The sequence below is a fragment of the Arachis ipaensis genome, chromosome B9 (assembly GCF_059453495.1).
Source record: "Arachis ipaensis isolate K30076 ecotype BB chromosome B9, ASM5945349v1, whole genome shotgun sequence".
Classification (NCBI taxonomy): domain Eukaryota; kingdom Viridiplantae; phylum Streptophyta; class Magnoliopsida; order Fabales; family Fabaceae; genus Arachis; species Arachis ipaensis.
This window is the reverse complement of record NC_142444.1, coordinates 25323280-25350157: the sequence shown is the minus strand read 5'-3', so window position 1 is coordinate 25350157 and position 26878 is coordinate 25323280. Positions and strand designations below refer to the sequence as shown.

The following is a 26878-nucleotide window of genomic DNA, read 5'->3' as shown; positions in this document are numbered from 1 at the left end:
TTAAATCAATTGTAACAAATAAATTATACAACTAATTGATTTCATATATCACACTAATTGATTTAATTAATTCATAGTTACCAAATTAAATTTCAATCATTTAACTATGAAGCTGACATAGCTTCTTCTTGATTTCTCAATTTATTTTATTTGATTGATTAAATTAAATCACTTATAACTAATTTATTATTATATCAATTGTTTGAGTTGAGGTGGAATTAATGACATGGTATACATAATAATTTTTTTTCAAATTATTTTAGCCTAACTCAGTGAATCTAATTATCTTAATATGTTAATAATATAAGCCATTAATAATTTATTCCATGAAGATAATAATCATTTGTTACTTTATTTTGTAAGATATTAATGTGTTATTTTTATTTAAATAAAAATTCTCTGTTTTTTAATTTGTATATATTCATGCTCATGCATATTATTTGTTAATTTTATGACACAGGTTATAAAATTAAAGAAAAAATGAGTATTTACAAATACAAAATATAAAATTATAAAAAGATACTTTTATTTTCTTTTGGTATCATTTATGGTAAAATATATATTAATTATAAGGTAAATTTTATTCTACTCTTCCTATAATAACATGTAAATTACCCTTTATGACATGTCACTCTTTAATTGGTTGTTATGTTAACTATGGTTAAGCTATTCAAATTATAGCCCAAAATGGATAATTGTATAATTTACTTAAATACTAAAAATTGAATCTTTACTTCTTCTCCAAATCAATACGATTTGAATACGGTGCAGTGTGTAACATATCTAATCAGTTCAGGAACATGATATATTGAGATATTGATTAAGTTTGAATTCATGACAGAAAACTCTCTTTTTTTAAAAAAAAAATATTTTTATGCATTTTTCATATGTATGCCTTACTTATGCAAGGAAGTTTTACAGGGCCAAGGATATTTTGGTCTGGTGCCAGTCTTCAAACTGAAGCTACTGGCTATGAACAGGTAATTTTATCTTTTAATCCTTACACTTTGTGCAGTGCATGTTGAGATTCGAACATGGGTGACTATGTATGAAATGTTTCAAGTACCTATCACCTATTGGACAAGAACTAAAATGATTAGACTAATTGCACTATAATGCTATATTTTGTAGCAAAAAAAAAAATACTTTTTTGTAGTGTCCTATATAAAGATTGTACCATTTTATTCATTTTACAAGAAACCATAACCCTTATAAAAAAAAATTTACAATAACTAGCATTACTTCAATTCCAACTACATTGATATAAATATGCTGTAGAGATGCCAAAGGCAGATACATACCTATGGATCTTGACATTGCCAAAACACCAAGAAATCGGTACCCTTACCAATGTATGACCCTTCCTCCTGTAGCTTCTATCCTTACCCACTCAATGAAATAGCTTGAAATCAATGAGTGTAAAAGCAGCATAGATAATCATGAACAAAATTAACTCAGCAAACAAATTTTAAATTTGACATAATCATGAACAAAATTAACTCAAGCAAACAAAATCCAGCTAACAAAATCCAGTTAATCAGCTAATAAAATTAACTCAACAAACAAAATCCAGTTAATCAGCTAATAAAATTAACTCAACAAACAAAATTCACCTACTCAGCAACTCAATTTCAAACAACAGTAAAATACTAAAACCAGCAAAAAATATTCCAAGTCACAGGGCTTACTGCTTACCGGCGGCGAGGAGGAAGGAGAGTGACGGCGACAATAGAGAAAATGGTGACACCGCGAGACGGCGACGACCACAGAGCTTTCACATGACGCGAGGGAGCTTCCTACGACAGCGACACAGCTCCTGCGACGGCGACGGAACTTCCACACGTGATGCCTATACACGCGACGGGGCTGCAGGGGGTATGAGAGCTGCAGTAGCTGCGGTTGCTGCGGGGCTGCGGTGGTTGCGGGTGGCAGGACTGGGTGGCTAGGGTTCTTTTTTGAGTTTGTTCTTTCAATTTCAAATTTTCAGATAGGAGAGGGGTGGGAGTGTGACTGGGGCAATGGACTACGTTGGGGGGTCATGGTTAGATTTAGGATTTTTTTTTTTTTTTTTTTTATAAAATGTAAAACATATAAATTTACTTTTTAATATTTACAAAAATTATCTAATCATCCATCTTAAAAAATTATTTAATTACAAAATGATCCTACTTTAGTTAAGATGTTAACTCTTATTGGGTTAAATTAATTCAAATTAAAACTAAACATCCAATTAACATGTGCCACGTCATAGAAGATAATTTACATGTTGATTTAGAGGGGGTTGAGTAGAACTCACCTAATTATAATTGTCAATAAAAAAATACTTTTATTTATATTGAAATAAAAGATAAGAAACATAAAAATTAATAAAAATTCAAATTCAAATTTTGTATTTAATTTAAACTCAAGAAAATAGTGTTTCTACAAACCTATAAATTTAAACTATGACTTTTAATTTTGAAAAAGATGACTTAATATATAACCTTTTAAGGTGGCATGTGAGCATAAATTTTAAAGATTTTAGAATTTGAAACAACAACAACAATAACAACAAAAGCCTTATCCTATTAGGTGGGGTTGGTGACATGGATTAAAACGACATCATTGGCCTCTATCAAGTATCATGTCTACAGAGATGCCATTTATATGTAGATCTCATTTGACCACCTCATAGATTGTCTTTTTAGGTCTTCTTCTACCTTTCACCCCTTATCCATCTTCTATCTCATCCACCTTTCTGATTGGATGCTCTGTCGGTCTTCTTCTCACATACCCAAACGACCTGAGACGTAATTCTACCATCTTTTTCACAATAGGTGCTACTCCAACTCTCTTTTATAACTCGATTCTTATTCTATCCAATCATGTATGACAACTTATCTATCTCAACATCATCATCTCTGTCATACTTACCTTATATTTGTGCTCCCCTTTGGCCGTCCAACACTCTGTACCATAAAACATAGCCAGTCTGTAGTAGTGCGATAAAATTTACTTTTAAGTTTTAAAGGCACTTTATTGTCACATATAAAATCATACGCACTCTGCTATTTTGGCCAACCTGCTTAGATCCTATGATTTACATCCCGTTCAATCTCTCTATTATCTTGTATGATGCACCCATGATACTTCAAATTTTTAACTTTTCGTAGGATGTTTTATCCAATCTTCACCTCTGTATTAAGGTTTTCCCTTCGACGGCCAAACATACATTCTATATATTCAGTCTTGTTATGCCTTATGCGTAGACCATACACTTCTAGAGTTTCTCTCCATAAATTCAACTTCTTATTTAGATCTTTCCTTGACTCTCCCATAAAGATGATATCATCAGCAAAAAATATGCACCATGGCACAAGCTCTTGGATATGCTCTGTGAGTACTTCCAAGACTAATGTAAAAAGGTATGGACTTAAGGATGATCCCTGGTGTATTCCTATACCAATAGAAAATTTCTCTGTCACACTACATTGAGTCTTCATACTAGATATAGTCCTATCATACATGTCTTTAATTACACGAATATATGCGATCCTTACTATCTTCCTTTCCAAAACCTCCCGTAAGACCTTTTTTGATACCTTATCATACATTTTTTCCAAATCAATAAACACCATATGTAGATCCCTTTTATTACTACGATACCTCTCTATCATCCTTCTTAATAGGTATGTAGCTTCAGTGGTGGATCTATCTGGCATAAAATCAAATTGGTTCTCTATTACTTGTGTCTCTTGTTTCAACTTCCGTTCTATCACCCTTTTCCATAACTTCATGGTATGGCTCATGAGGTTGATTCCTCTATAGTTTTCACAACTCTGTATATCCCCCCTTATTCTTGTAAATAGGTACCAAGGGCTCTTTCTCCACTCATCTGACATCTTTTTTGACCTCAAATCTTATTAAAAAACTTGGTTAACCAACTGATGCAAGGCCCTTCCAAACCTCAATCGGAATATTATTGGGTCCTACTGCCCTGCCATTCTTCATCCGTGTTAGAGCCTCTTTTACCTCAAAATCTCGAATCCTTTGATAGTAGTCAAAGTTTTGATCTTCTTCCCTCGTGCATAAATGACCAAGGCTCGAAAGAGTCTTCTGTTCTTCATTAAATAATTCGTAGAAGTATCTCTTTTACCTTTCATTGATCTTTTCATCTTGAGCCAAATTCTCTCCGTTTTTATCCTTTATGCATTTGACCTAATCCAAGTCTCTCATTTTTCTTTCATGGCTCTTTGCAATTCTATATATACATTTTTCTCCTTCTTTCGTGCCTAAAGATTGGTAGATACTCTCATATGCTCTTGTTTTTGCTTCACTTATAGCCACTTTAATCTCTTTCTTAGCCGCCTTATATTTTTCCCAGTTATCTGCATTGCGGCACATAGACCACTCTTTAAAGCACTCATTTTTTGCCTTTATCTTTTCTTGTACACTCGCATTCCACCACAGGACTCCTTGTCTCTTGGTCCTATCCCTCTAGATTCACCAAAATTTTCTTTTGTTGTTCTTCTAATAACTTCTGCCATCTCCCTCCATATCTTCTTCGTGCTTCCATCCCCTTTCCACTTTGCCTCTTCTCCTACCCGTTTAGAAAGCTTTTTTGTTCCTTACCTTTCACCCGCCACCACCTCGTCCTTGGGTTCTTCGTAAGATGTCTCTTCCTCAACTTTTGCTCAACGCGAAAATCCATGACAAGCATCCTATGTTGTGTTGTTAAACTCTCTCCCGGAATAATTTTACAATTAATGCAAAATTTCTAGTCGACTCTCTTCAACGAGAAAAACTGGATTTGAGATCTTGTCATATCACTCCTATAGGTTATAAGATGTTCATCTCTCTTTTTAAAATATGTATTAGTAATGAGAAAGTTAAAGGTTGAGAAAAAATTCAAAATAGTTTTACCCTCGGTATTGACCACCCTATAATCATGACTTTCGTGAATACTTCCATACTCATTCACTTCTCTTCTAACATGGCCATTTAAATCTCCTCCTAAGAAAATCTTATCTCTTGAAGGTATGTCTTTGACCAAACTCTCTATATCTTCCCAAAACATTATCTTGTGTTGTTCGTCCGAACCCACTTGTGGTGCATAAGCGCTAATCACATGAAAAGTACCTCTTTACACCACAAGTTTGATAGAGATGATCCAATTATCCACCCTTTTGGCATCCGCTACGTCCTTCTTCCACTGCTTATCCACGATAATATCTACCCCATTTCTATTCTTCATTTTTTCTGTATACCAAAGTTTGAACCCGGAGGTATCCAACTTCCTATCCTTCGCGCTGACCTATTTTTTTCTTGTAGGCACATGATGTTAATCTTCCTCCTTATCATGGTATCCACCACCTTCATGGATTTTTCTGTTAGAGTGCCTATATTCCATGTCCTAAATCTCAACCTTCTGTCGCTCCGACCTTTACCTTTTTTCTTTGTGAACTAGCTTATTTACCCTCGTCCGTTCACGAAAATACGGGAACCCTTGCTCATTTAACACTACAACTGGGTACCGATGCAACGACTTTTACTCATTTGATACTGTATGTGAGGCATACAGCGCGTTGCTTCTGGCGACGACCTAGTTTTAGTACAATAACGTCTTTGATCCATGTCATGAAAATTCGACTAAGTTTTTATGTTGGCTATCGAAGGCATAACACAATGCTCCTCTTTTATCCGAATTTTGGACCGGCTATATACTGCAGGTGTAGCATAGACAAAGTTTATACTTAAAAATAACAAATAATTATAATAAAATAGCTTAAAAGACTAACTAGATTTATACAAATATTAGGCTATAATATTAAACAAATTATTAAATTTAATTTTTAAAATAAATATGGTATGGCAATGTTTTAAAATATTTCTGTTAATACTTAAACCAAAATCTTAAATTCCCTAAGTTTGAGCTGATGTCTCTTATGTCACACAGAGGGTTATATCTTGCATGTATTTTTTCAAAGTCAGTCTCAATAATAGTTCTTTAATTTAGATGGTAATAAATTAAATAATAAATTTTAATAAATTTTATAAAATTATTAATTATTTTATTTTAAATTCATAAATTTAATAAAATATAAAATTTGAACTAAAGCATAAAATTTATATCTTATTAATTTATTTTTTAATATTTTATTTAAATTTAAATAAAAATATTTCAATTCTTTATTAATATTTATATTTTAAAATTTATAAAAAGTAAAAAATAATTAATTTAAACATAAGAAATGTCAACATAATTAAAATGTCTTTTATCTTGATTTTGCATGCATAGTCTGTCAAAAAAAAGTTAATTGCTTTTGTTTCTTAATTTTGTAGCTAGTATTTATGAAATATTATTTTCTTTCTAAATTTCACAATATAAGACTACTTGTAACACCCTACCACACAGAGTCTTCTGCTTAAGTCATAAAACAGAGGTGGTGAGGTATTGCGACCTCTAAAAAATAAAATATAGTACGTATAGTATTGCAAGAAAAAATGTTTATAACTAGGAGCCTTGGAAGAAAAGTGGGTAAATCAAAACCGATAAGTCGAGAATCGCAATACTCCGATCAATGACGTAAACGAAACGGATATAGGACAAGCTATTATGAGAAGATACACAGAAGAGTGCCAACAATACATATATCAAGGCTCAGGACTCGGTTTGCGAAGATAACCGGTCAGAGCATAACAGTATACATACATATATAAAGGAATTTCCCAAAAGATAGCCCAAAAGACAATATACAAATTCTGTTTCTCCAAAATAACCTCTAAGAGGAGTCGATACAAAATATATATACAGTGGAGAATATAAGTATCTAAACAAGTATATAAGATCAAAATAAAATCCCAACAGACAAAGGATCTCCGCCAAAAGAAAGTCTCCAGCATGCCTCCGCGAGGAGCCTCACGTTCTGCATATGAAAGTCACAAAATCTGCCTAGGTGAGAACCGGAGGTTCTTAGCATGGTAATAGTGCCCAAATATCTAACATGTAATGTCCTGGGAAAGCCGAAGGCAATCCTAGAACTTCCAGTTATAATCAAAGCGTATAACTATAATTAAACCATGAGAAAGTGAAAGTAGGCAACTATCTTAAGGGTCTTCAGTCTAACTAAATACCCTATTTCCAACTCCTACAAACCTCCCAACCGCCAACAGTAGTAGAGATACAAACACAAGTATATTAAACAAAAAAATACACAAGTAGGAAGCAAATATATCAACTAGACAAATAGCAAGTAATAATGCAATCAAGTAGGCATCCCAAACAAATCACATATAATGCATATGATGTATGTCTGTTCTAGTGGCTAATGAGTCTCATCTGTCGGTTATCAAGCCAACCCGACATGTCCGGTAGCTAACCCGGACACAGTCTCTCTGTTGCACGTTAATACCGTTAGAGGGAATCCGTGCCCTGTCACCGTTAGAGGATATCTGTGCCCTGTCACCATTAGAGGGTATCTGTGCCTTGTCACCCATTTACCATTAGAGGGTATCGGTGCCCTGTAAGATTGAGATGAATAGGAACAAGGGTTTCAATCTCCCCCCTCTTCCTTTCTTTGTTTCCAACGTGTGTGTGTTTGTTTAAGGGAGAGAGAGTGCTGAGCTTCATTAATTAAATGAAGCTTGGCTGTGCCTTGGGCCCAACTTGGGTCCGGTTGGCCCGGTTTGTCCCGTTCGGCCCAATCTTGGGCTGATTTCTTTAAAATTGGTGTCAAAACTCTCGTTTTAAATTTATCTACCACATTAAACTATAAAAACCTCATTTCTCACTTTCTAGAATATATTTTAATTTGTGAGTTAATTAGCCATTAATTAACCAGGCTTTATATTCTTCCCACCTAATTAGGAATTTTGCCCACAAAATTCGACTTCAGTTACCTGAGAATAGGTGAGGGTAGTCTGATCGCTTTTCTGACTCAAGTTCCCAAGTGTGCTCCTCAATACCGGCTCGACTCCATGCCACTTTCACTATTAAAAGCTCTTTTCCGTGCAACTTCTTAATACTCGGGTCATCAATCTTGACTGGAGTCACCAGCAAAGTCAAATCTTCTCTTAACTGAACCGATTCCAGTTCTAATAGACTTTTCTCTCCAGCTTCATACTAGCATAGCGGAGATTGGCATTTTCTCCCATACAGAGCCTCATACGGAGCCATTCCGATGCTCGCATGGTAGCTATTATCGTACGCAAACTCCACTAGCGGCATATACCGATCCCAGCTTGCCGGTTGATCCAGAACACAAGCCCTTAACATATCTTCTAGGGTTTGGATCGTCCTCTCAGATTGACCTTCTGTTTGAGGATAGTAAACTGTACTCAAGCTCAAACGGGTTCCAAAAGCATTCTGGAATGCACCCCAGAACCTTGAAGTAAAGCGGGGATCTCTATAAAAAATTATAGTAGTAGGCACACCATGAAGTCTCACAATCTCTTTTATGTACAAACGTACTAACTCCTCAAGAGTATGGTTCATTCAAATGGGTAAGAAGTGAGCCGACTTCGTCAGCCGGTCCACAATTATCCAGACAGCATCAGATCCGATTCTAGTTCTCGGCAATCCCGACACAAAATTCATTGCAATGCTCTAAGCAACTCCTCTTCTCGAAGCATCATTCAAGACGCATACAGCGATTTCCAACTTAATGCATCTGCCACAATATTCGCCTCCGGATGGTAATTCAACTCAAAGTCATAGTCTTTCAGTAATTCCATCCACCTCCTCTGCCGCATATTAAGCTTCTTCTGATCAAAGAGGTATTTCAAGTTCTTATGATCAGAGAAAACTCGAAACTTAACTCCATAGAGATAAGGCCTCTACACTTTAAGCGCAAACACAACTGCAGCGAACTCCAAGTCGTGCGTCGGATAATTAACTTCATGAGGCCTTAGTTGCCGTGAGGCATACGCCACCACATTCTGGTGCTGCATCAGCACGCACCCCGGGCCCTTAACGAGGCATCACAATATACCTCAAACGGTTCAGTCGGCTCGGGTAATACCAACACAAGTGTGAAAGCCCGATTTTGCTTCAATACTTGAAAACTTTCCTCACAATCAGAAGTCCAAACAAACGGTGCGTCCTTGCGGGTTAACTTTGTCAATGGCAAAGCTATTTGCGAGAAGCCTTTGATGAACCTCCGATGGTAGCCAGCTAGACCTAAAAAATTTCTTATCTCAGTAACTGAGGTCGGTCGTCCCCAATCCATCACTGCTTCCACCTTAGAAGTATCTACAGCTACCCCCTATTTACTCACTACATGGTCAAAAACTTCACTTCGTCCATGAAAATATCGTTTGCTCCATGAGTCCGCGTGAGGGGTTCCCTTCTCAACCTAGCCAATAGTCACTCGCGCTTTACCAATCCCTGCAGCATCTCACCTCCGGAGTCTCTCGCCTTCGCTGCGCCCCTCTGATCACCTTATATTAAGAACCTACCTATTCATCTATGCTAGCCAATCCTTCTATCAAAATAACTTAGGGTCATCTAGAGAAGATCATGATTATTCAACCACGTGTTATGAGTGAATACTAGTCTCCAGTATTGTCTAAAGTGGTAAGGAATTAAGTCATCAGTTTTCTTATTACCTCAAAACTAAGGATCGGATCCAGTAGTACCTCGGTCCCTCCTGTGTGGGCAATCTCTGACCAAATGTCCTGACTTCCCGCAATTGTAACACAAGCCCGAACCATAATGACACAACCTATTTGGGTGACGACGTCCACATATCTGACAACTCGAAACATCTGAAGCAGCCGCTGTCTGTTTTCCCTTACCATTTCCTTGTGATTCCTCATTCGTCGCAAAGTTATTCTGCTTTTGAGGAAAACACTGTGGGTATCCTCTCCTCTTAAACTCTTTACCCCTTGTCGCAAATCCTGAATTGTGCTCCCTGTAGTGGGACTCCCGGTGGTCATTCTCTGTTTCAGCAGCCTTCCTCACACATTCTTCAGCGACACGGCTCTTGTTCACAAGTTCGGAAAAGACCCTAATCTCCATCGGTCCAACGGAGCTTAGGATGTCACTCCGAAGTCCTCCCTCATACTTGATGCACTTCCACTTCTCGAAGTCTCCCGGAGCCCCTTGGCACATGCGGAAAAATCTGAACAGCTCCTCAAACTTATCCGTATACTCAGATACCGACATCGCACCCTGCTTCAGCTGCAGTAACTCCAGTTCCTTGGCCGTTCGGGCAGAATTTGGAAAGTACTTCTTGTAGAATTCTACCTGGAAGGCATCCCAGGTGATAGGATCATCGCCCTGCTGTATGAGACGTCGGGTTCCCTGCCACCAATGCGACGCTTCCTCGGTGAGCAGATAAGTAGTAAACTCGATGCACTGCTCTTCAGGCACCAGCTGTGCTTGCAGTGCTCGCTCCATAGCTTGAAACCAAGTGTCGGATTCAGTAGGATTGGTGGTTCCCTTGAACTTTGGCGGATTAACCTTTAAGAAGGTTGCTAGCGTCATCGGGCCTTGAGTCTCATTTCCGCCATTGCCATTGTTATTCAGCTGTTGCCCGAGAGCCGCCGCAGTGGCTTGCATAGCAGCAGCCATATTTTCCAATGCCGCCATAAAGTTTACGGGGTTGTTCGCATTCGTCTCATGTTCCTCAGTTCGATTCCTACCTCTCGCTCAACCGCGTCTGCACCCACGAGTCGCCATCTAGTCCTTTCCACACTAAACAAGTGATATCAAGGTGATCAGTCTCAATATCACAAGCCTAATACTTCAAAGTTCCAAATGAAAACTCATGGACTTTATGCTATGTTTATCGGTTAGATATCCTAATAGCACATAGACACAAACACAGAGAATGCATAGAAGCATAGTCAGTCCGTCCCTCAGGCTCTACAGGAACGAACTACTCTGATACCATAACGTAACACCCTACCACACAGAGTCTTATGCTTAAGTCATAAAACAGAGGTAGTGAGGTATTGCGACCTCTAAAAAATAAAATATAGTACGTATAGTATTGCAAAAAAAAATGTTTATAACTAGGACCCTTTGAAGAAAAGTGGGTAAATCAAAACCGATAAGTCGAGAATCGCAACACTCCGATCAATGACGTAAACGAAACGGATATAGGACAAGCTATCATGAGAAGATACACAGAAGAGTGCCAACAATACATATATCAAGGCTCAGGACTCGGTTTGTGAAGATAACCTGTCAGAGCATAACAGTATACATACATATATAAAGGAATTTCCCAAAAGACAGTCCAAAAGACAATATACAAATCCTGTTTCTCCAAAATAACCTCTAAGAGGAGTCGATACAAAATATATATACAGTGGAGAATATAAGTATCTAAACAAGTATATAAGATCAAAATAAAATCCTAACAGACAAAGGATCTCCACCAAAAGAAAGTCTCCAGCATGCCTCCGCGAAGAGCCTTACGTCCTGCATCTGAAAGTCACAAAATCCACATGGGTGAGAACCGGAGGTTCTTAGCATGGTAACAGTGCCCAAATATCTAACATGTAATGTCCTAGGAAAGCCGAAGGCAATCCTAGAACTTCCAGTTATAATCAAAGCGTATAACTATAATTAAACCATGAGAAAGTGAAATTAGGCAACTATCTTAAGGGTCTTCAGTCTAACTAAATACCCCCTTTCCAACTCCTACAAACCTCCCAACCGCCAACAGTAGTAGAGATACAAACACAAGTATATTAAACAAAGAAATGCACAAGTAGGAAGCAAATATATCAACTAGACAAATAGCAAGTAATAATGCAATCAAGTAGGCATCCCAAACAAATCACATATAATGCATATGATGCATGTCTGTCCTAGTGGCTAATGAGTCTCATCTGTCGGTTATCAAGCCAACCCGACATATCCGGTAACTAACCCGGACACAGTCTCTCTGTTGCACGTTAATACCGTTAGAGGGAATCCGTGTCCTGTCACCGTTAGAGGGTATCTGTGCCCTGTCACCATTAGAGGGTATCTGTGCCCTGTCACCCATTTACCATTAAAGGGTATCGGTGCCATGTCACCCTTACAAACAGAGAGAAGGCAAACAAACATACATACATCCAACCTTTTCATTCATTATTCATTTACTATATTCATTCATGAATTACACATGTATTTATCCTCAGCCATAACTCAACATTCATCTCAGCTATCCGGCTTAAATTCATAGTTCACACTCAGCCATAAACCATCATCACACACAGTCATTCAGCTCACATCATACTCAGCCTCTTGGCTCATATCATACTTAGCCATTCGGCCCATATCATATTCAACAATCCACCGTCCTCTTCAACAACTCGTATCATCACCTTTCATTATAACTCATCATGACATCCCCTTTCTTCATCCACAAGTTACCCTCTCCCCTAGCTTACTCTCATTCACTAGGCATTCTATATTAATTTAAGATCTAAGGGATGAAATTGGGGGTTTATAAGTGTGAATTAACATCTCGGAAGGTTACAAACTTGTTGGGAATGTGAATAGCTTGAAAACAAAAGCTTTAGGAAAGGACTGGGTCGCATGTGTACGCACAGGGGTGTGCGTGCGCACGCTCAGAAGTATTTTTAAAAGTGTGCGTACGCACAGGTCTGTGCGTACGCACAGAAAGTAAATCTCCAGGGTTGAGCGCGCGCATAAGGTGTGCTAGCGCCACCATCAGTGTGTCATTCCCAACGTGTGCGTACGCACAGGGCTGTGCGTACGCACAGTTCGCAAAACTCCCTTGGCCGTGCACGCGCACAGAGTGTTCTAGCGCTCCCAACAGCAGCCCCAATTTGTCGTGTGCATACGCACGGGACTGTGCGTGCGCACAGGACCCAGATTTTCACGGGTTGTGCGTGCGCACAGGGCTGTGCGTGCGCACACAACCCAGAAATCACAAATTCTGCAGAAGATGCAGAATTCATATTTCTGGCCCGAACTTCCAACGGTCGTATCTCCTTCCACAAAATTCAGATTTTGATCAAATTTAAACCATTTTAAAGCTTGTGAAATTATCTTTCAATTGATATAAGAATCATCAAATTCCGAAAACAATTGCTCAAGATATGATCTGTTGAAGTTCATCAAAATTTCATTTTTACCAAAACTTATAAACTCCCCATTTCAAAACATACACTTACCAAACTCATTTGAAACCAACCAAACTCAACCATTCCAGCATCAAACATCTCTAACCTCTCACCCAATCATCAACCCACCAATGATTACACATTTAACCAATTTCTAAATCAATATTCTCAATTTACAATCAACACTCCATAATTCAACTTTCCAAGCATTTATTCAAGTTATCAATCATCATGATCGTACACATATCAATATCATACACCCAATCATGCTTACCAACACAAGCCTCAACCTTACCATCAATTAAACACAATAGTTCATATCTCATACAACGTCACATGCTTTACCAACCATTATCACCATTACTCATATATTCCACACAATTCAAATCACCCAAACAATTACATCAACATTTCACAATCCACCAAAATACGTACATAATAATACAACTCACATCATCCATTAATCACATCAATATTTCAAAATCTTATCCTAGGGCCACTAGCCTATGTTTTCACAACCACATTACATTTTAGATACAGAAAACCGAAATCATACCTTGGCCGATTTCCGTTCCACCCGGAACACTCTCAAATTCATTTTTCCTCAACTTTCAAAGTCTCAATACTTCACCAACAGATTTCCAAGCACAAGCTCCACTCCAAGGCTTGCCAAAACCACCAATCAAGCTCCAATACACATATAAATAAAGCCTAAGCCTCAATATCACACCCAAACACAATAACTCAATACCCAATACCTCAAATTCAATATTTTCACTAGGGTTTGAGATCTCTTACCTCACCCAAGGATCAAGAGAGCAAGAACAAGCCTTCCCCTCAAGCTAATTTGATCCTATAACACAAAGGAGTTCACAAATCTCAATATTTTTATCCATAAAACTTGAAATTAAGGACTGAAATTCGAAGGACAAACTGTGACTTACCTCAAGATTTCTTGTGTGAATTTTGTAGAGCTCGACGCCGCGGTCGTGTGGCCGTAAATGGTGCGTCAATCGGAGCTCCGGATCAAAAGTTATCAACCATGGAAGATTGAGATGAATAGGAACAAGGGTTTCAATCTCCCCCCTCTTCCTTTCTTTGTTTCCAGCGTGTGTGTATTTGTTTAAGGGAGAGAGAGTGCTGAGTTTCATTAATTAAATGAAGCTTGGCTGGGCCTTGGGCTCAACTTGGGTTCGGTTGGTTCGGTTTGGCCTGTTCGGCCTAATTTTGGACCGATTTCTTTAAAATTGGTGTCAAAACTCTTGTTTTAAATTTCTCCACCACATTAAAACATAAAAACATCATTTCTCACTTTTTAGAATATATTTTAATTTATGGATTAATTAGCCATTAATTAACCGGATTTTACACTACTTGCAAAATAAAGTTATCTATGAAAATAGAACTACTTCCAAAGCTAACAAATAGTACACCTAAAAGTAAATTAGTTCTTTTTTACACAAATTAAACATTAATTTTTATATTTAAATAAAAATTCTAATTTATCTAGTATTCTAAAAGATCAAAAATCAATTTATTATTATTTTGTTTTGTTAGAAACTAGTTTGTCTAAAACAAAAAATTATTGAAAACCAACTAATGTATTGCTCATAAATAAATGAACAAATTAAAGTCTTAAAATTAATATTTTCTGTTATAGGCGAATTTTGTTTTCTACTTATATTATGCAAATTTTGAATATTTTATATATTTTTTTTTCATAATGATCTATTGTTATTGTTGTTGTAATAAATTGCACCACATGCAAATTAAATTATTCTGTAGTAAATATTATAGTAACTCAACATTTATGATTTGTCTATTTAATCTATCTTTTTCAATAAATTGTTTTAGATTATTAGCCATTACCTTTTACTTATTAATGGACTGAAAATCTGTTATTGATTTTTGCAAAATTACTGTATATAATTTTTTGTGATTTTAATTGTCAATAATTATACATGACAAAAATTATAAAGGTAAAAGAGAACATACGTGTCTTCAACTATATTAGGTGTTGAATTGCTATAGATTCCATATTAGATTAGACTCAAATTAGAAAAATACAACTCTGTGATCTTCTTATTTTTATTAGCAATTAACACCTTTTATATTTTTTATTTACTCATATAATTGGTGTTTATCCCTTTTTTTAATATGGACTTGTCATAAAGTTCATACAATGCAAACATCTTAACAATATAAAATTTACATCTTAATTACTACTGCATAATCCATAACTACTCATTCCATTTAATCTTTTAATTTTCTCTTAAATTTGTATTTTATCCTGTTTATGTGACCATGTTAAATAATTTGTATCATAATTATACTAAATAAAAGTACTAATTATTAGGTGGTGATAATATTATTTATAAATAACGTATAAATCATATTTTAAATTTTTTGTATTTAACTAATTTGAGTTAATCAATTAGTTAGCCACCCGTTCGTTTAATTTAAATAAGTTTTTGGGAATTTAAATAATACCATTTTACATTTTTAATTTATGTATGTAATAATTTATTGACCAACGACAAACTTTTAAATCATATACTCTAAATCACTGATAAGAGATAAATAATGAACAACTCTAAAATAATATAAATATAATAAGATAAAAAATAACGACTTTAATTTAATTTCCTAAATAAAAAAATAAAAATTTAACAAACCATATCTAAATCCTAAAGCCTAAATTTAACCTTATCCCTAAATCATATACCTTCTTTGCATTTGATAAATGAATGAGTTGATTATATATAAATACAATTTATAGAAAACTTAAACTAATATTAACGTGTTTACTGTAAAAAAGTGTTTTCAAATTAAATATAAATTTTAAAAAACTTAAAACTTTAACACTTTTTACATTGTCATCATAAACCATACACTATAAGAACCAAGTTCAAAAATATGAACAATATCAATTTATTCAATGTAACAAAAATAGTTACGAACAAAATCTATGCAATTATTGATTATATTAGAAAGCTTACAAAAGATAATATGTATATCCATTAGTTAGTATAATCTATTATATATTATTAATTAATTTTATAATTAAAATATGTCATATCTCATTTTTTTATTATAATTAAATTTAATTTTTTTTAAATTAAAGAGTTCTTTTTTTTTCTTTTTTTTTGTCTCTTAATTTTTTATTCATTCTATCTCTCTTATTATCATTATTAATATATAATTAATTACAAATTTGATAATATATAATATTCTCTAATTACATTTAAATTAAATTAAAATTAAAATATTAAAAATGAACTATAACTATATTATATATTATATTTATATATTACTAACTAATTTAATAACTAAAATGTGTCACATAACATTGTCTTATTAAGATTTAGAGAAAATATTTCTCTCCAAAATTAGTAAACCTCCTTTTTATATTCTCTTATCTAACTCTCTTTTTTTTTTCTATTTTTCTCTATCCTTCTCACTCTATATATAATTTATAATTTATATTTTATATGAGTAATTTGACAAATCAAAATATGTCACCAGATATTTTTTTATTATAATTAAAATAAAATTTTTTCTTAACTTCCAAAATTAACAAACTTTCTCCCTAATGCTTCTTCTTTATCTTTCTCTCATTTTCTATTTTTCTCTACCTTTCTATTCTACAAAAAATAAAATTAACAATATAATATAATTTAAAAACAAATATTATTATATACATATTTTTATTTAATTTTAAATTTTTACTGCTTTTCTTTCTAATTTATATTTTCACTTTTATTTTTTTAAATATTTATTATATATAATTTAGAGAAAATACTAATATTGTGATTAAAAGTTAGAATCAAGATTCAATTATTTAAAAAAAAAATAAATTTGAGTTAATTTTATAACTATCAATGTAAATTTTTTTATGCTAATATATATATATATATATATATTATTTTTAAATAGCAAGTATAAAAAATTAATTATTTTTATTTTTATAACACCTAATCAAATATAAAAATATACACGTTAATTTTTTTTAAATTTTAGATAACAAATGTTAAAATTAATTATTAATAAAAAATTAAACTCTTTCATATAAAAATAATAACTAAAAAATATATTATTTAATTTTTATTATCCACCTGGTTTTCTTAGTCGGCGACTCGGTGGGGATTTTTGTCCCTTACAACCTTTTAGTAAAAGTAGATTAATGCTATAAATTTTTTGTGCCATAATCTATAATGTCAGGATCGACGTAGTTTTAAAAGATTTATATTCCCGTAATGTTATTACGGGTAAATCTATTATATATTACTAATTTTACAATAAAAATGTACCACATGTCGTTCCCTCATTGCAATTGAAATTAAATAAATTTTTTTCTCCAAAATTAAAAAGTTCTCTCGTGCTCTTTCTCTCTCTATCTCTCCCCCCTCTCTCTTTCTTTATCTCTCTCATATATCATTATCAATAACTAATTACAAATTTAACAATCAAAATATACAACATAGCATTCTCTAATTGTATTTAAATTAAATTAAAATTAAAATATTAAAATAAAAATATAACTATATTATATATTATATATTATATTTAAATATTACTTACTAATTTAATAACTAAAATGTGTTACATGACATTCTCTTATTAAAATTTAGAAAAAATATTTCTCTCCAAAATTAGTAAACCTCCTTCTTACATTCTCTTATCTACCTCTCGTTTTTTTTAATTTCTCTCTATCTTTCTCACTTATATATAATTTATAATTTATATTTAATATTAGTAATATAATTTGACAAATCAAAATATGTCACTAGATATTTTTCATTATAATTAAAATAATTTTTTCTTTAAGTTCCAAAATTAACGAACTCGTCCCTCTTTCATTCTTCTTCTTTATCTTTCTCTCTCTTTTCTCTCATTATATATTTTTTTCTACCTTTCTGTTCTACAAAAAATAAAATTAACAACATAATATAATTTAAATAAAAAATATTATTTATGTATTTTTTATTTTATTTTAAATTTTTACTGCTTATCTTTCTAATCTATATTTTCACTTCTTTTTTTTCAAATATTTATGCCATATAATTTAGAGAAAATACCAATGTTGTGATTAAAAATTAGAATCAAGATTTAATTATTTTTAAAAAAATAAATTTGAGTTCATTTTATAACTATCAATATCAATTTTGTTATGCTAATATCTAATTATATTTTTATATATAGAGAAAAAAAATTATTTTTAAATAGCAAGCATAAAAATTAATTATTTCTATCTGTACAACAGATTTAACATCTAATAAATTATAAAAGTATACACAATAAATTCTTTTAAATTTTAGATAATAAATGTTTAAATTAATTATTAATAAAAAATAAATTCTTTCATATGAAAATAACAACTAAAAAATTTATTATTTAATTTTTTTTATTTGCAGAGACCCTAGTTTTCTTAGCCGACCAGGACTTTTGTCCTTTACGACTTTTTTGTAAAAGTAATTTAATGCTATAAATTTTTTGTGCCATAATCTATAATGTTAAGACCGACATAATTTTAAAAGATTTAAAATTTTGTAATGTTATTACGGGTAAAAATATTAGTTTAAGATATTAATTATATATTTTAATAATATAATAACTCGAATAAAATGAATTCAATTTAACATGAAAATAGCTTGGCTTCTCTATTGTTAGTATATAACAGTATAGAGATATATAGATTCATAACAACATCATCACTCAATAGTCAATAGATTATTCCTTTTAATCGAGTGCCAATAAAATTTTTTCCCAGCTCTTTTTTTTCCCCAACAAATGAAAATTTTCCTTTTGTGATCCACACTACCTTCTCACTCATCAACTTTTCCAATATTTCTTCCTTTGAGTTTCGGTTTCCTACAAAACAAAAAGAAGCGTGTTATCCAAAAGATACAACTCGATTTACTCATTCATTCAAAAACTTGACTCTGGCTTCGCAGCTTCCAATTCCAACATCCTGAAACAAATCGCAGCTATTCATATTATTTTATTTTAAATCTCAACGGATCGCATAATTGAAATTTCAGACTTCCAATAAAATAACTGACATACCTGAAATTTTTCCTAGTAGTTTAATATACAAATATGATTGCACAACTTGAATCCATAAATTTGAGATCATATACAATTCATATGTACACAACTTGGTTGCTCTGAAAAGGTAACAATGATCATGGGCTAAATTGAATAGCTACCAACACTGAAAGTTCTATCTATCTGACCTATGAACACATTTCGTCCACTAATTGTTTCTTCATCATGTCTGTTCCGTACGGTCCACACTACATTATGATATGAGGCCAATCATTGAAAAGTACCACATTCTACACCACTTGATTCAGATCTCCATACGTTCTTTCTGGTCAATATATTTCAATGATATTACTGCTATTAAATATTGATAGTACATAAATGTCATGTATCACATGTGAGTGAGAAGAGGTATGAAACAAATGGTCTGAAAAATTGCATAATTTGGAATTATTTTCCTTTTTCTACAAGTAAAATGTGGCAACTATTTCCCTTTCCTAGTAAAATTCTGTTTCACTCACAATAGCCAATGTATATTGACTTGCATCTCACCCAATTTTAAATTGCTTCAAACTAATAATAATAATAATAATAATAATAATAATAATAATAATAATAATAATAATAAAAGAAGTCTCGCTATCTAACCCAGATTATTGTGTCTTCCTGCAAATTGAAGAATATCAAAACTTCACTTGAGGATGAGAAGCAATCTAACTTATTTGTATCAAATAAAATAACTAGTTGTTTATTTAAATATAGGTAGAAACTCACTATCATTAAATGACAAATTCTATAAAAAAATATCAAATCATCTAATAACCACACGTGAATCTTCAAATTAAATATTAAAAGATCGATAAGTGATATTTCATTCTCAGTTTGATTAAGATTTGTTTAATTAGTATCTGAGACATACACAAACTTATAGACGAGGAGTATATAGAGATGCTTGGAAGAATTTATATGGTGGAATCCAGATGCAGTTTCGTAATGTGCATTTCAGATAAGAAAAGACACTTGTGTTTTTATCTATGGTATGATTGGTGTCATACCCAACTTGTCTCTTGTTTCAAACCTAATTTTATATAACATTATATCTATTTCCTGCTGCAATTCAATGAAGATATAAGCAACTTGGAACCAGATTAGTGGGACAATTATTCAAGGTCTTTTATGAAGAAACGACACATTTTCCATATCGATTGAGTTTAAAAAGAAGCAAATAAGAAAAAAAAAAGCAGAAAAAGAATAGGGGAATTGTTTTAGATCTAGCAGTCATGTACATTCTAATTAAATTCCCAATTCTTCATATTCCCATATTCCCATTCATTTTTACTTTGAAAGATTACTATGTAAAAGAGATTATTAAGATAACTTTAAAATATTTAAGTTCTGAATGCCAATGAAAGACAAAAAGGGAAGCATAGAGAACACAACTGAATATAATTTGAAGAAAGAAAACTAAATTATCTTATTCCACACAAAAAAAGAAAAAAAAACAGAGTAGTTCTTACATGGCTGCTGTATCATTATGAGACAAACACAGAGACTTAACATGGTCAACTAGTACATAAGGCTGATGAGATTCTTCTTCAAGTTTATGGTCAAATTTACCAGATTCTATAAGTTCCAAATCCTCCAAAAGGATCACATAGTGCTCTTGAACCTCCCCAGCACTCTTCTCTCCTCCAATCATCGCCGCAACCGCTTCCCACCGTTCCGGGTGGTTCTCATCAACCACCGCCAAGGCTAGCTCAAACAACTTGTTCTCCTTCCATGTCCACCTGCAACGTAACCCCTTCGCCGGAGCGTCGATTTCAATTTCACCCATGAGAGTATGAGACCCTTCCTCAGAGGACTTTGGCTCTTACATTATGGTAAATGGGGAATTGAATCATTACTTGAGAAATCTCACAGGTATTTCAAAGGTTAAGCGTAAGTGTCTAAACCTCTCATACCAGATTTAAAAGTCTGCTACTAACCAATAAATTGTTATATATATAAAAAGAATTTATACTTACTCAAATAAAAAAGTGAGTTGACCACTCGAACCAATCCATATTAGTTCTTTCTCAAGCTTCTGAGACACGGATACTTCAATTTTTATGGATTGTTGTGTTCTTCTCTAATTGACCAGAATCTAACACTCCAAAAACGATTATGATGATGATGATGTTAATATGTTAGCTTTGGTGTCATTTGACGAGCTACTAAGATAGTGAAAGGTTGGTTTTTCTTTGGGCCTAAACGGCAAAGCGATAAGTAAAAATAGACAAAATAGAAGACATCATTTTCCATTTCTTGAATGAGTTACTAACTTTTGAGTATCTCAATTTTTATTTCTCCAATTCCAGCGCAGCAATTGAAGTCGACAGGTCTTGTGGTGTTAAGGCCGGCATCGTGTAAAAATTTGATGTACATGAAATTTTTATGCATAATGATTGGATTATGAAACATAAACGGCCACAATTACTCCACGTTATATTCATTTTAAGAGTTCCATGTTTTAATTCATTTTGGTTTTTGAAAAAAATGATAAATAAATTTTTTATTTTTTAACTAAAAGATAAATAAGTCTTTGATTAATTGAGAATACAAAAACATCATTTTATCTTTTAAAATGCGAGATATCTATATCCTATTATTTAAAATATATAAAGATAAATAGGTTCTTTGAAAAATTTTAAATATTTTACCTTTTAAAAAATAAATATTTTTATATTTTCAATCGGTCAGTAATTTTTTTATTTTTAAATTAAAAAATTAAAGACTTATTTATCACTTTTTCTTATTTTTTAATCAAAGATGGTAAGTAAAAGAGAGAAGAGAGTCAAACAAACAAAATTTAAAATTAAATGATACATATAAAAAAACAATCACTAAATCACGAGCTCAACTTCATTTCAATATTTTCTTTTTCAACGATAGTACCTGTGGTGAACTTTTCATTTAACGTGCATATATTAGAGTGCTTCCTTTTATTTTTTGGAAGTTTTATTCCATTAGTTTTAATTTTCAAAAAACAATATTAATGACTCTCTTTTATATGTCAAGCATGGTTAATCCTAAATGAGATCATTTTTGTACCCGGTTGACTTTTTGGATATTATGTTTGTTTTCCTGTTATAATTATTACTAAAAACAGGTAGTAGGTGAAATTGGTGATTAAGATTGAATAACTGGGGATTTATGTGAAATGAGTGGAATGGTGGTTAAGATTGAACGATATATGTCTGATTTATGTGAGATTTGGTGCGACTGGGATGCCTATCAATAAGAAATGGGTCATTATTTAAGGTTACGCACATATGCGTGTGATTAAACTAAAAAAATTTACATGTACAAAAAATTGGCTATCAAAATAATCTTTATGTAGAATATATATCTAGTCTAAATCTTGTTTAAGAAGAGACAAATTCTACTCTCATTGCAAAGCTTGGTTCAGAGAACTTTTTTGTTGTGCACGTTATGAAGAAAATATTGAAATGAATAATTATTTATGTTCTTACTAATTAAACTGAGATAATTAGAGATTTCAGTATAAGTTAATTTTTTTTAAGTATTTATATATTATGTAAAAAAAAAATCCTATTTTTGATTCTGTACTTCAGTCTAAATAGGTATATTTTTTATTTTTTATATTCATTTTGACTAAAAAAAAATAACTATTAGCCGAACAGAAATTAAAACACATATATAATAATTAATCATATCAAATAAAAAATTAAACAAAAATAAATTAATATAAAATAATTAATTATCCTGATAGATTAATTATAATTCTCTCACAACGTGAAAGAATAAGGTTTATATCATTATATATTTATTTAAAAATTATTAAAAATAATATGCTACACAGCTACCATGATTAATTTTAACAAACTGCATATTTTAGCTGAATATATTAATAATAGTTTATTACGGTATGTATTTGAAATTTATGATAATATATATATAAATGAGAGAATAAGTAAAAAACATTGCAAAAGAATTAGTTACGGGAGAAGTAAAATACACTTTGAAAATGAATAATGAAAGCAACACCTAAAATGAGTAATGTTATGGTGAAAATTGAAGATTTATTGAAGAGTAAATGTTGTTTCTTTTAATAAAAAAGACATTAATAAAATTTTATCATATGTAGTATATATTTTTTTATAGTCACTAAAATAAAATATATTTTATAAAAAAATATATATACTAAAGTCTCTAATTATCTCAACTTAATTAGTAATAACATAAATAATTATTCATTCGAATATTTCTTTTATCACGTGCACAATAGAAAAGATCTCTAAACCAACTCTGCAATAAGAGTAAAATTTGTCCCTTTTTAAAATACTTGTCCAACTCTCCATCAACCAACTCAAATCTATAAGTATAGAAATCAACCTCCATTTATACCATAGATTTCACCATGAAAAGGAAGATTCTATTTAAATAATATTAATTAATTTCTACATACAAGTCATTTTAAACAAATAAGTCCAAATAAATAGTTTTGACCTAATTTACCTCACGCACCACTATCTTTTTTGCACTCCTGGTACACGTTCTTCTTCTTCTTCTTCTCCTTCGTCATTCCTGATACATCTTCTCCTCCTCCTCCTCCTCCTCCTCCTCCTCCTCCTCCTCCTCCTCCTCCTCCTCCTTTTTCGTTATTTTTCTTTTTCGTTATCGTCTTACCAACACCACCACCACCACCACCACCACTTCCTCCTCCTCATCCTACTCCTTATTTTCTTATTAGAATTTTTTCTCTTCCTTCTTTTTCTTCCTTCTCCTCCATCATCTTCATCATCATAATCATCATCGTTATAGTCATCGTCGTCTTCTTCTTATACGTATCGTCGTTATTGATGATGTTGCTTGATCCAAAATTGATTTGGATGTGTTTTTGTTGATAATTCAGTTATTTTTGTGTTTTTTTTAAACTGAATTTGTGTGTCGCAATCATTAAGTAAATTTGGTGTATTTCTGAGTTATTTAAGGTTTGTAGCAAAATTTTGATGTAAAAACTAAGAAAATTATTGTTATCGCATCGTTAACGTTATAGTCATCATAATCATCATCGTTATAGTCACCGTCGTCTTCTTCTTATGCGTAGTAAAACGCGGCGTGTTCGAATTCTGATTTTGTGAAAGTGATGCTCTTATCATGTTATTGCTGAAAAGAAAAAGAAAATTCCTCAATTTTTTTATGTCGATTCATCCATACTTCCATTCTTTGTAGAGGGAGGCTAACTGCTTGTGAGTGACCCAATGAAAACGAGGGGAAGAGATCACGTCTCAGCCCAAGGCTACTTTACATAGCTATGATTCGATCTCTCAAGATGTCTATTAGTGAACTATCTCTCCAGGGATTGTGAAAGATGTTCCACTAGAAATATTTGATGCACGGAAAACTTGTCTCTCAACAAATCTCCCTTCGGCAAGTGTACCGAAGTTGTCGTCAAGTAAAAACTCACAATGGAGTGAGGTCGAATCCCACAGGGATTGATTGATCAAGCAACTTTAATTAGAAGAATATTCTAGTTGAGCGAATCCAAAATTTGGGTTGAGAGTTGCAGAAAATAAAATGGCGGGAATGTAAATAACAGAAAAATAAATGCTAGAATTAAAGGACTGGAAGTAAATGACTGAAAATAAATTGCAGAATTGTAAATGGGAATGGGGGAATTGCTCATAAAAGTAAATCGCAGAAATTAAAGAGAATGGGTGAGATTAGAGATGGGGAGTTTATTGGGCTTAGGAGATGTTGCAATTCTCCGGATCAAGTTCATTTTCATCTCTTCCTCAATCAATGCACTCATTGATCTCCTTGGCAATCTTAAGTGATTGAATTACAATTCCTTGCAATTCAATCTCTCAAATCTTAATCAATAGCCAATTCCTTGGTCAATTGCTCATGAGAAGAGATGAAGTATGGTCACTGATTATACCACATGCATTTCCCAAACCAAGTATTGAGAGGGTTACAGTCACATACCCATCCAAACCCAATTTGGTCCAGCATGAGAAAGCATTTCTAGCTTGATCTCTTCATTCCTCTTCCAAGGTTCAAAAGAGATCCAAGTTTGAATAGCTTCTCTTCCAAGATAACTACTCAATTGGATGAAGATCGAAAGCTTTCAAGTAAAATCAAGAGGAAAGATAGAAGAAGAACAATGAAAATTAGTATTGATTCATCAAATTACAACAGAGCTCCCTAACCCAATGAAAGGGGTTTAGTTGTTCATAGCTCTTGAAAATGAAAACAAAGATGGATAATACATCATAAAACTAGAAATTGCAAAGAAAGTAAATACAGAGAGTGGTTCTTCAGCCTCTCGAACTATTTTACAATTCAAAGCTACTCCTATATATACTACTCTTCTCAGCTTCTAGTTCACTCTTCAAGTCTTGGGCCTTTGGATCTTGAGTTTGAAGCAGTTTCTTTCTTTAATTGGGCTTGGCTTTACTTGCAGAGAGAAAGTGCGGAGTGGGCAGAGACTTAAGCTCAGGGCGTAAGGAGTGTTAATCATTTAGTGAAAGTCCAAGTTCGGGAACGTTAGTGACACTTAACATTGTCACTAACGTTCCAATGCACCCCTTTTGCCTTACGTTAAAACCCACGTTAACTAGGTTAACATGGCTTTTAACGTTGCCTTATCAACCTTCGAGAACGTTAGTGACACTCAACATTGTCACTAACGTTCCAGTGTGCCCCTTCTTGCTTCACGTTAAAGCTCACGTTAACTAGGTTAACGTGGCTTCTAACGTGGCCTTTTCCATCCTTCGAGAACGTTAGTGACATTCAACATTGTCACTAACGTTCCAATGTGCCCCTAGGTCTCACGTTAGAGTCCACGTTAACTAGGTTAACGTGGCTTCTAACGTGGCCATCTTTTAGCCATCCCAACGTTAGTGATAATGTTGAGTGTCACTAACGTTGGCTCATCCTTCATTTCTCATCGTTAGCTTCCACGTTAACCAAGTTAACGTGGAAGTTAACGTGACTCTTGGGGGTTGTGTGGTTGCTTCAACGTTAGTGACAATGTTTAGTTTCACTAACGTTGTCGACAACTCTTCATCCTCTACGTTAGTTCCCACATTAACCAAGTTAACGTGGGAGTTAACGTGGTACTTAGTACCATAGGCCAACGTTAGTGACAATGTTGAGTGTCACTAACGTTGGCTTCTCTCCCTCCCCTTTAACGTTAGAGGCCACGTTAACTAGGTTAACGTGGCTTCTAACGTGGCCACTTATGAGTAAGTGCCAACGTTAGTGACAATGTTGAGTGTCACTAACGTTGGCTCAACTTCTTTTCTCCACGTTAGAGTTCACGTTAGCTTGGTTAACGTGACTCTCTAACGTGGGCATTGATGGCTTTTTGAGAGTGTTATTGGCAATCACTTTTCTCATTAATCTTTGCAAGTTACCTCCCCTTTTCTTGCTCCTTTTTGGTCCTGAAATCAAGCAACAAAGTGCATCAAAGCTCTAGTCCAAGTCATGAGTAATGCAACATAATATTCGTCACTAAACTTATGCAAAATCGTTATGAAATCATGTAAAATGTACAATGTATGCTTGAGTCAAGGCATAAGTGAATATTTACCCAAAACTAGCTTATTTCCCTAAAAAATGCATGAAACTATCCTAAAAACAATAAAGAAAAGGTCAGTGAAACTGGCCAAAATGCCCTGGCATCAATATTCTGCTTGACTTTGCTTGTATTAGGTCTCGTCGTTATCGTTATCATTATCGTAGAATTTTTGCCATATTG

General features: G+C 33.1%; 1 protein-coding gene and 2 long non-coding RNA genes across 6 annotated transcripts in view; 1 reads left to right on the top strand and 2 right to left on the bottom strand.

Moving 5' to 3' along the window:
* The first annotated feature begins 572 nt into the window (after nt 1–572).
* The window catches only part of LOC107618642 (uncharacterized), a 32078-nt gene continuing 5772 nt past the window's right edge, over nt 573–26878 (top strand). Inside the window, exon 1 of the long non-coding RNA XR_015900121.1 lies at nt 573–980. This is a non-coding gene — a long non-coding RNA (uncharacterized LOC107618642). The remainder of the gene's footprint in view (nt 981–26878) is intronic.
* Nucleotides 11364–13912, bottom strand: LOC148544060 (uncharacterized). Its single transcript, XR_015900122.1, has 3 exons — nt 13864–13912; nt 13622–13752; nt 11364–11413 (listed from the first exon to the last, which is right to left on the bottom strand). It is a non-coding gene; the product is annotated as an uncharacterized LOC148544060 (long non-coding RNA).
* LOC110266301 (transcription factor RADIALIS-like) lies at nt 18731–21465 on the bottom strand. Of its 4 annotated transcripts, XR_015900120.1 has the most exons (4): nt 21135–21465; nt 20628–20979; nt 19132–19438; nt 18741–19036 (listed from the first exon to the last, which is right to left on the bottom strand). XR_015900120.1 is itself a non-coding variant. In XM_088500470.1 (3 exons), exons 2-3 carry the CDS (start codon nt 20942–20944, stop codon nt 19384–19386), a joined length of 372 nt encoding a protein of 123 aa, XP_088356596.1. In that variant the 5' UTR covers nt 20945–21013; nt 21135–21404; the 3' UTR covers nt 18731–19383. The 4 variants fall into 4 exon arrangements, 3 of the variants coding, with proteins under 3 accessions (XP_088356596.1, XP_088356595.1, XP_088356594.1); XM_088500470.1 differs by having other exon boundaries at nt 18731–19438; nt 20628–21013; nt 21135–21404; XM_088500468.1 differs by having other exon boundaries at nt 18737–19438.

Bases quoted from the DNA above. Each gene is read 5' to 3' on its own strand.
- LOC110266301 (XM_088500468.1), bottom strand. From the start codon at position 20,944: ATGGGTGAAATTGAAATCGACGCTCCGGCGAAGGGGTTACGTTGCAGG. The intron at 19,439-20,627 runs GTAAGAACTACT...TATATTGACCAG, and splicing joins CATAATGATACAGCAGCCAT to AAAGAACGTATGGAGATCTG.